General features: G+C 37.1%; 1 protein-coding gene across 1 annotated transcript; it reads right to left on the reverse strand.

Annotated features, from left to right (window-relative positions):
• Nucleotides 1–718: 718 nt before the first annotated feature.
• Nucleotides 719–2,080, reverse strand: LOC104426066. Its single transcript, XM_010039001.3, has 2 exons — nt 1,751–2,080; nt 719–1,402 (listed from the first exon to the last, which is right to left on the reverse strand). Exons 1-2 carry the CDS (start codon nt 1,934–1,936, stop codon nt 1,004–1,006), a joined length of 585 nt encoding a protein of 194 aa, XP_010037303.2. The 5' UTR covers nt 1,937–2,080; the 3' UTR covers nt 719–1,003.
• Nucleotides 2,081–11,211: the final 9,131 nt, after the last annotated feature.

Here is an 11,211-nt window from a genome sequence, read left to right on the forward strand (position 1 = left end):
CCGGGCGGTCAAGCCCTCTCTCTTGCTTTCGAGTGAATGAATAGGGAGATAGGCCCATCAATTTGAGGACGAGGCCCCAATCATTCTCTCAAGTGCACGAGGCAGGCTTCCCGTGGGCCGGTCATATCATTTGCTCGTGACCGTGATGATTGAGAAAACAGCACTCACCCCACAATTCCAGTTTCACGCTTCATCCACAAGCAACCTCGTTGATCACGCCTCTAAATGATCACCCTCTCTCCCTCTCTCTCTCTCTCTCTCTCTCTCTCTCTCCAACGTTTCTTTTCCTCAGCTTGATTTGGATCTGTCTACATGGGATTCATGTGCATCGTATCTTACAATGGTTAGCATTGTGTCGCAAGCACTTGAAAAGATGGAGATTGAACTTGTATGTGACATATATGTATAAACCGCACAAATAAGCTTGTTCTCTAAAATTCAAGCCCGACAACCATAGATTTATTAATTCAACAAACCAAAATCTTGTCTCGGAAACAGTAGCACAATATCCCCTGACTACCAAGGAATTATGAGAGTATATACTGATTGATGCGTTGTGGGTTAGCAACTTGATTAATCAAGATGGTAGCCTGACGTCAAATTCTTGCATATTTAGAATAGTTGATGCCAGCAACAAGGCTTCTTGCCTTCTCTAACGACACTACTCACACAAACAGCACTTCCCAATAAAAATTGGTAAGCAAAAAATCAAGGAATATTTAGCCTTATGATCAATCTTATGATAATCCCAAAAGAACAGAAGAAAAATAAGAAAATATATATAAAATATGGTTTTATTCAGAGGAAGCATACTCCCATTTGCTCTCTGTTTTTTATCAATCGATCCCAGGGTGTACCGTTTATCCAAAGGGAAGAGAGAGAACATAGAAGATAGTATGAAGACCATTCATACTCCTACTAAGAAGTAACTAAGAACGTCATTCAAGACGTGTTTTTGTATGATTTTGCTTCTTCTTTTCTCTCCTTAGCGTCATGTGAACCTTCAAGATGCCTTTTTATCGAACTTGGGGTAATCCAGAACCTTTGGTTTACCATGCAAGATATCGAGCAAAACAGTGCTCTTGCACTTGGGGCATTCGATGTATCCTTCCTCTGAGATCATCACGTACATGAGGCACCGCTGACACCCGACTAGCATCATCGGCATGACTGCTGGGCTGTTATCGCTAGAGCAGGCGAGTGATGAAAACTCGTCCGAGCTCACCTCCAGCGACAGGCACGAGCTTGAAGACGGCGACACGGTTAAGGACTCAGTTGAAGACTCCATGATAGGGTTTACCATTGGAGGGGAAAGGTTGAGCTTCAAGTCAAGTTCGGCTCCACTGCCGGCGGCACGGCAACTCATATCCTCTCTAGCCTTTGTGTAATAAATCTCTCCTGTCTGGCATGTACATACCCCAAGAAAGCGATTGACTCATGTATATCCAATACAATCTTGTAGAAAGATTACTGATACAATTATGAAAACCGAAATCTCCATTGACAACCCAGTATCAAAGATATTTATCAAACAATAATTTGCGTAGGGTTTACGTCCATCAAGAGAACAATTTTCAACTCAGGCATGTGGGGATGAACTAGTTATGATAATTGAATATCTATATCTATATCACGATCAAATGGTGATGGTGTAACACAATTTTCTCCAGTAAAAGTAGACCTCATAGGAAACCCGGAGCAGGAAGTAGCAAAGAAACGACTTGTAATGGGCTGAGGGGTTGTGCTATACCTTGAGATCAAGGAACTTTTGCCAGCCTAAAGGGAGAGGATATGGCTCTTCTAGTTCAACATTGCGAGCGATTGGTGAGGGTCTTACGATGCCGGTTAAGTTGAGGCCGGAATATGGACCGCCTATGCTCGAAATTACACCATGGACTTCGCAGTGTTGGTGGCCGAACTGAACATCTGTGATCATTTTATACAAGAGAAGTGAGGAGCGAGAGAGCTGCTCCCTTTAAAAAGCTTAAACGAGAGAGAGAGAGAGAGAGAGAGAGAGAGAGAGAGAGAGAAGGAAGGTGGCTTTATTCATCGCATGGTTGGGCGGTGTGTGTGTCACCGATAGAAGAGAGCCAAAGTTTCCACAACTGAACATTAATAGCAAAAGTCCAACACCACCCAAAACTCCGATGCACGACACCAAAAGAACTTTTGATGGTGTAACAGCCTAAACTAATATAAATATCCACGAAATAAGTCTGCCTGCCTGACTCTTTATCTTTCGCCGCCTTGGTTTTCTTTTTCCTTTATCTTGTTCAAAGTACTTCACAAAGAGTTTTTCAAAGTACAATTTACCAAACACGGTTGCATTTTGAAAACACCTTTAACTCAAAGGTCTTTGCATTTTCCCAAGGACTTTCCCCAAAAATAGTTCCCAAACGCACCCATCATCGCATGATCAATTTATACTCTAATGTTCGGGTGAAACATCATGTGTTCATCATCAGCAAAATTTAGGTCAAGTATTAGGTCTCATCTTAATTTTACCAGAAGTTCCCCCGACAAGTATTTAATAGGTTATGCTGATTGATTTTCGGGAGTTCGTGAAACCCGTGCTAGGTCCTACGAAAAAATACAATAATTATTTAGTATCAACCCTATGATTGGTTCTGTCCACTATCTCATCTACAGACTCAATCTATATATTATCTTCTCACCATCTAAATTTTCTCATTGATATTAAAGAGTTTTTTTTTTCTTTTCTCGTCTATCTTAGATTTCACCCTTGATCAACCCATGAAAAGAGACCACATATTTGCTTATCAAGGGCTGAGTAACATTTGATGTCATGCATGACACAAATGTAGTTCTATCGATTCAAGTGTGCAAGCGAGCATTTCGACAAATTGGTTTCTTCTAATCACTCCATGAGAGAAAACTCTTAAGTCCTCACACCTGACATGATCTATTCTCCATAGAAATTTTCAAGGTAAGAGGAGATGTGTCATGGAAATGATAATGTCTTTCATTGAATACGACCATGATCAAGCAAGAAAGTCCTGGGAAGAATTGCGTTGGAGACTTCAAGGCTCATGATAGACGGCCTAATTAATTGCTTCAAAACTGAGTAACTCCGAGTTCATGAAGTAGTTGACATTGTTGTCAAGGTATAGTTTTTCAACTGATTACGACTTAATAAGTAAGTCTGTAGATTTTGTTTCTTAATCGTTATAGTTTCTTCAGCGTTATTTTAGTAGGTCTTGGGATATTAAAGATAATACAATGCGGTCATTGGTGGAAGAGTAAGTTGGAATTCTTTGGATATGAAATCTCAAAGCTCATGTGCGGAACAAACTCACAATTCTTTTCCATATTTTATGACATGTACGATCGTTCTATAATATGATTAATTAATAGTGTTAGAGATAAGGAACATCGCAAGGAACAATAAATAGGATCACCTAACTATTTTTGCTTACGTTGCGAACAAGCCTAGCCCATTAATTAATAGTGTTAGAGACCCTAGCATTAATACAAGGATAATGATGTGGGCAGTTTTGGTGGTCACGAAAAATTGTTCAAGCTATGAATTATCTTCAGATATGATCGACTTTATTTATCATGTCGCACATTAAATAGGATCACCTAACTATTTTTGCTTACGTTGCAAACAAGCCTAGCCCATTTAACGCCCTTAGAGTTTATCAAAATACAGAAGAGAAGTACAAAAATGAAAAAAAAAAAAACTATATAGAGTTGCATAATAAATATTAAGTTTGATCTCTATGGATGGCAATAAAAAAACCCATCTCACTGAATTTCAAGCTTCCCATAAATTAGACGAAAGAGTTAGCTGTATCGTTGACCTCCTAGAGCTCAACTAGGTTCGGTTTTTCATAGCAAACCACTCTCATCAAATCTTTGACCTTTGGCATTTCATTAAAAAATAGCTTGACCCCTTTATTTGTGGATCTCTCTCGAGGGGAATTAGCTAATCAAGATCACTTTTTCCTTGTGCAATCAACAGCATATCATGATATATATCCCTCGAATAGAATATGAGAAAGTCAACGAATCTTAGCTACCTATTGCTAGTGGCTACTGCGTGATCTTTTGAAGTTGAAGTAGATAATGCTTGCAACGAGATCATTTTTGATTCAATACAAAGTTTCTATAGCTATAGGAATTAATGTTTCACGTGGACTCTTGGGGCTGAGTGGACAACATGCCCAAAAACGAGGGCCTCACTGCAACTTGTCTTCCTCAATCAGTTATGTTTTCAAAGGAGTTAATAAATGGGGAAACAAATCGATGTTGAACAACGCAAGGGGTGCGAATGAGTTTGTTTCAATCACGCTCATCATTATTCCAAACTACTCCAACCGGTCCTGTTTGACTCTACTTCATTAAAGAGGCTAGTTGACGAGGAAGATGACCCAACCCTTGATGCATTGATGTTTTGTGGTTGCTTTTGCTGGTAAGGACAGGCGATCCCCCTCATTGTTCTTAGATGAGGAGGAGCTGCATTTGTGAAATTCATGAATTGGGAACATTTCATGAAAAGTGGTAACTATCTTGATAGTGAAAAGATTGAATGCCGGAGGCATCACTGTGTCGTCCACCGTCGGCGATGGTTGGAAGGAGTAGAAATCTTAATGTTTGTTGGGTAATCGAGAATAAATCCGGCGGAATCAGAAAGGCTTAGTTCTCAGTCGTGAAATCGTTTGGTTAATTAGAATGGAACGGAATGAAAATGGAAATTGGGAATGAAAATTGTGGTATTATTAATTTTTCATTAACATGGGGGAGGTGGGAATCAATGAAGAGAAGCGAGAATAAGTTATTAAGAAGGGCAAGTGGATTTATGGGTTAAGGATCATTAGCTAAATCTTGGATTTTGTAACTTTTGTATGAAATTGAATTTAACATGGTAAAGAAAGACACTCGACTAATTTGCTAGTAGATGTAGCAACTCGAAACTATAAATTCATAGTGTACAAAGATAAATTGCAATTCCATTATGTCAACAAATACAGTTGTTTTTAAATTAATTCATATTGTATTTTTCTCATAATCCATTCTACATTCTTTTATCTTATTACATCATTTCATTCGTTTAAAAACAAGGAGTTAAGAAAAAGATTCATGTATAATTAAGGGCATGTTAATTAACTGGCTAAATAGTAACTTATTCTATTCTTTTGTTCCGAGAAATATATTTGAAACTATAAATTCGTTTAACAAATTTTTTGTTCCTAGGGATAGATTTGTAGAAGTAAAAAAAAAGTTACTTTTTTGTTTTCAAGAATAATTCCAGAATTAAGCCAAACTTATTTTTCTCTTTTCTTTTCTTCTTTTCTCCATCTCTCTTCTTCTTCCTCCTCCTAGGCGGTCACTGGCCATTGTTGGCCACTGCCACCGCTGGCAGTTGCACAACCAGCTGGGTGAGGTCTAGCGAGCTTGCTAGAGTTTCGCCTGGCCATCAGTATGGCTTAACCTTGCCTAGCCCAATGAGCCTAGCTAGCGGTTTAGCGAGGCTTCGACGAGCTCACTGGACCTTACCTAGCCTATCACCAACCATAGCCATAAAGAAGAAGAAAGAAGAAGAGAAAATGAAAAAGAAAAAAAAAGAGAAATAATAAAAGAATATAAAAAAGTTGAAAAATTAAAAAAGTTGAAAAAATTAAAAAAATTTAAGAAACCTACCAAATGTATGATAAAAAAAAATTATTTCTAAGTAGAAATGGTTCTTGGAAATAGAATGATTACTAAACGCACCCTAGGTATCTAACTCTTGCAATCAAAGGTGTTACGGATGTGTAGTGTCGTCAACTTAAATAATGTTTGATGTTGTCTATAAACTAGACTTTTCAAATTGGGATATAGATCTATTTTTTAACCTATATTTGATAGAGTGGGTTATTATACGAAGTACTTATATGCAGTAGATAGGTTAGTAATAAATGGGTTCACAACTTACGTAGATTAAGTCAGCTCTAACTCTCTCTTGCCCTCCTCATTCACTCAATTCTCTTACTTCAATTTGTGTATGACTTTCTTAGATTGACTTAAATATAAAAGTGTTTTAGTAATATGAGTCAAGTTGTATATGGATCACAAGATTTGTATTGCATGATAAATTAATCAAAATGGATTAAATGAGTTAATTTGAGTAAGACAATGTTCAATTTGACGCAAATTCAAACCCCATCCAATTCACCTGTTTGAAAGGTCGATCTTGTTCTTACTCTTGGAGACATTATTGAGTCTGACCCTGACTCTTCATTAAGTGGATCCCATGTAATACCCAATTTGAGGGTAATGCAATTATTTCTCTGTATTTTGTCAGAATGTTATTTTGTTTCTTCCATGCTATGTTTGGAATCACCATGAGAGCAGAAAATACCCATTATTTATTTTTACTCTTCCTTCTCTTCTCCCAAAAATTGTGGAAAATTATAGATGTTCCATTCAAATTTATTCTCTCCATTTTCCCATTTCCGAAACATTAACATCAATGATCCTGACATTCATATAATTCATATGAAATATCAAGTTAATAAGGAAAAGGATACTTAAACTATTAAAACTTTCCTATGATCATCTTCATGCTATAACTTTTCAAGCGATCATTTAAGTGTCATAACTTTTCAAAACATATCACTCAAGTTATAGCAAAGATATCATGCCAGAAAATCTTATCTAGCATTAATTTTGGGTGAGCCACTCTGTCTAATTTAATATCAAACTAATGCCACATAGAATTTTCATATTAGGAAAATCATCGATAGAACTTACAGTTATCGTTTTTTTTTTAATTATAAATTATGACATTTAAATGATCGTTTGGAAAATTATAACACCAAAGTAAGCATCGTACTAAAGTTATGATACTACTAATGTGCTTATCCACAGGTAAATGCTAATGCGTTCTATGGTAAATTTTGAAAAATCTAAATGAAACTATAAAAGAGGGATTGCTCATTTCTCTCTTTTTGGCCAAAACAAACGAGTCCTTGATTTAGAGGACTCACGGATGACGTCGTTTTGTAGTCACAAGAAACATCTTTTCTCCTTGCTAATGAGTCTACACATTATTGCCGTTAATTTCCCAAGTGAAAGTTCATATATTTCTTTGAATTTTTGAAAGGTGGGGATATTTTAATCCTACGAATATAAAATTCATGCCTTATCTCAATTTTTGGATTATTTGCCCCATATCAAAAGCTTAGAGCATCATATTTACTTTATGAGTTCAATAAGTATGAACCTTTCCACATGTGATATTATAAATCTGATTATCCGGAAGATGCGTGGAGCGGCTCAAAACGGTAAAGGTCATGACAATCAACACTTAGGAGACGGTTGTTTTGTTTCGTTTTTGGTCTTTTGACGTTAAAAACGAGAAGTGCCAACGTTGAACTTCTCAAACTCCGTTCCATCTCAAACCCAAAAATACAAATAATATTACTTTACCAAAAAAAAAAAAAAATTGTTCTCTACCTTCCACACTCACCGCCACTTTCCTTTCCCATACCCCCACCCCCTTCCTTCCAAAACAAAGCATAGCATAGCAATGCCCTTAGTACATCTGTATCTTTTACACAAATTCAGATAGAGATTGTTCACGAGGATGAACAAAAACCGGTTCAAACCATTAAATAGATACAAATGGTTAAGGTCTTTGGTAGAGATGCCTCAGAACTTTCAAAGCCGGAGAATCACCGTAGACTCGTATACTTAATGAGAACCCATGTTGAAGCATTGAAGAAGTTCGAAAGAATTGAGTCTTTGGTACACAATTGCCAAGTAAAATGGATACTAGATGGTATGTAATGATGTATGTTGAATACATTTTCACATGAATCCTCTCATAAGTTGATCTTCTTAAGGAACTTCCCATCGATCGAACCTTCCTTCCGTCCTCCCCTCCTCCCTCCACCCTCGAACGCGTCGGTTGAGGGCGACTCCATCGATTCCAACCCGGCGGCCCTTTAATTATAATCCCTCTGCTTAAATCTTGCCCATGAGCCAACCATCTGTCATTAACCTCTGCAAACCAAACTCTTTGACCTTCTTGTTTCTTGTTTGCTTTAGAGATTTTCACAAGCACGCCTGATTACATTCACGCAAAAACCCAAACAATTATAATATACCAAGAAAAGCGTGGCCTGCCGTAAAAAAAAGGGAAAACTGTCCTATCGATTTAAAATTTATTATATAAATACCAATCCATTTTTCAATTTTACCGATTTACCCTTAAACGTTGTGTGAAATTTCAATGTGATTCTTTCAACCAATTTTTATCGTGAATTGCTGACGTGGCATGTAACAATAAAATGCACGTACAAACAATATCTCGATAAAAACATACCAACAGAATTTTTCACATGAAAGTTTCCTAGGAACTTGGTGTCAATGTAGGATGAGAGTGGAAAATTCCAAGGTGCACCGATATATCATACTATAACCTTTTACAATTATTTTCTACTCAACTAAAAGGCACTAGCAATGTCATGAGATTATTATTTCACTATAAATTTATATATAATTATGACGAGGCATCGTAAAAACCTAAAAGCGTCCGTTGAGTATGTGCCATGGAAGTGCCCTTCAAAAGAGTGTCCTAGGGGGAGTTGCCCATAGTTTGCTCAAAATACCTGCTACATCTCATTGGGGATAACCGGAAAAACATAAGACATTCGAGGGGATTTGAGAAACATGCTCACTTTCTATAAAATAAAAATAATAATTATTTCATACTCTTTCATTCTCCTTCACTGTGCTGCTTATCGAAAGGAAACGACATAATTACAAACTATGCTCTATTATCGCTTTTGTTATGTAAGGGACCTAAGAATATAGTATCATTTTCCAACTACGCATGCCCGTCTTCTGATTTCTTATGCATATATATAAATTACGTGGAGGGATACGGGTCGCGAATCCAATGGACTCGAGATGAAATCATGAGATTTTGGTCAATCCCATGGATAAAATGCCCGTTCTCCCTTGCTACGCCGGTCGGACACACTCTTAAGCCTCAAATTTGAAACCTATAACTAGAGCATCTAGAGGTAAACTTGCTTGCATTATGGTAATATATTTATGTCCCGTGAAATTGTACTTGTGAAATGATCATCATTCTCTTCTGCTCAAGTGTCTTGAGTACGTTTTCTTTCTAGTAATGACTTGTAATAACAATGAATCGAGATCCTTTGCCCTCAGAAAATAAACTAACTCCTTAATAAATAACACATTAGCAGAGAAAACAAGTCAAATGACGAAGTTTGGTCGACATCGCCAAGTTAGCTTCACTCACTAAGAACCTTAACCCCTAGCTCCCATTTCCTCCTTCCGACAAGAGTCGCTCATCTCTGCTAATGTCTCTTTCCCTTCTTCAAACTTGCATTTTGTCAAATTTATCACATGTCAATTTCCGATTTAGCATGTATCGCAATGCAAGGTAGTGTATAACCTTTTCCTTGAAGTTACTTTCTAGGGATTGATGTTACAAGCTATACGTAAGTCTTGATTCTTCATCTATTAATTCTGCTGGAAATTGAGTTTATAATTTGCAATTTACATCAAAGGACAACATGAACATGTCCGATTCAACTTTGAAATTCCTTGATGATCATTGGCATTAAGTTAATCACATAATCATCATGATTAATCGAGAGAAATTGACCATGTCCAGGGATCTCCTTTCCTCGGATTTTCTCTCTTGGCGGTTATTAACGACCGGTCCCCCAACCGGTCCACCACAGGAATACGTCAATTACTTTTTCTTTTGGCTCTTATTTCTTTTCCCCCCTGTTTTAATCTTTATTGTAATTCATTTCTTTTCCTTTTTTGGAGTTTTGGCTTTGAGTGGCAGCGGGACCCGCGAAAGTGAAAATTAATTATTAAAGTAGAAAGGGTATAATAGTCAATTTAACCGCCATTACTTTACCGTGCCTTCACGTATGAGAAAGAAGACACGCGATCGCCGGGATTCAATACGTCATTTTGGGGATATGCGAGCGTTTGGAGGGCGGATGAGCAACTTCATGGGTTTGGTTTTTTTGGTTCTATCTTTTTGTCTTTTTCCTTTTCTCGTATCTCGTCGAGAGAAAATTAATTGTCTAATTAATAGGTAGGGAGGTCCTAAATTTCGATAAATTAATCGTATGCCCATCATGAATTTTTTTTTTTAATCTTTTTTCGTTCAAAAGATCGTTGTTGTGGGCATGTCCAATTGTGTGGTCCTATGCAAGCGTGCAAGGGGCCCACACTATCGAGGTTGGGGCTTTAGTCTCACATTGGGTCTGCATGTGTGTCCATTTGTGTGGGTATTTAGAATGGTGGAAAGGAGATTCGAGCAACGCCCATATTTGCTTTGTCCAAAGAAAGAAGCTTTCCAAGAGTTTTACAAAAAGACAATTGGATTTAGAGAGGAGTCATTGGGAAAATTGTCAAAAAAGTCCTAGGCCCATTCTATATTAGCCATTTTAGTCTTAAACCTTTTAATCGTGTCAATTTAATTATAAACTTTTTGATAATTTACCAACTTAGTCCTAAGCATTTTGCAAACTTGTCAATGTAGACCTCTAAGCTAATTTTTCAAATAATGAGTTTAAGACAAAATTGACGAGTTTCTAAAAGATTTAGGACTAAATTGATAAATCAAAAGGTTTATGACCAAACTGGTAAATCGTTAAAAGTTTTGAGATTAAATTAGCACAATTGAATGTTTAGGACTAAGTCGGTTGCCATATAATAAGTTTATGACTTTTTTGGCAATTATCTCAAAGTCATTCGATTGCTAAGAGACAACAAGACTTCATCCAACTCCCCTCTCTTTTTTTTTTTTTTTTTGCACAAAGATGTGCACATAAATTGTCGAATTTACTCCCTCCGGCCGACAAATTTAATTAACAGTAAGAGGGGAATTAAAATATTAGGGTTTGCTTGACTCGGGTGCATGATTGCTTAAGGGATCAGCGAGGTCATTCTCTTATTTGGCACGGTTCTTTTTTATTGCCTTCGTGTTATTTATTCGCAGCATGCATATGCAACCACGAGCGTTGGTCAAATAGATGGAAGCTTCCTCCTGTCTTGAATAAATCGCATCTGTACATCACATCTTTGACACAGACATTCAATTAAAATGAAAGGGAGAATTGACAGAGGAAGACGAGAGGGAACTGAAGAAGGGAAGTTGGAAAACTAACCACAGTTATCAACATATGGCAGTATAGTTCGGGCAAT

The sequence above is a fragment of the Eucalyptus grandis genome, chromosome 11 (genome assembly GCF_016545825.1).
Source record: "Eucalyptus grandis isolate ANBG69807.140 chromosome 11, ASM1654582v1, whole genome shotgun sequence".
Lineage (NCBI taxonomy): Eukaryota > Viridiplantae > Streptophyta > Magnoliopsida > Myrtales > Myrtaceae > Eucalyptus > Eucalyptus grandis.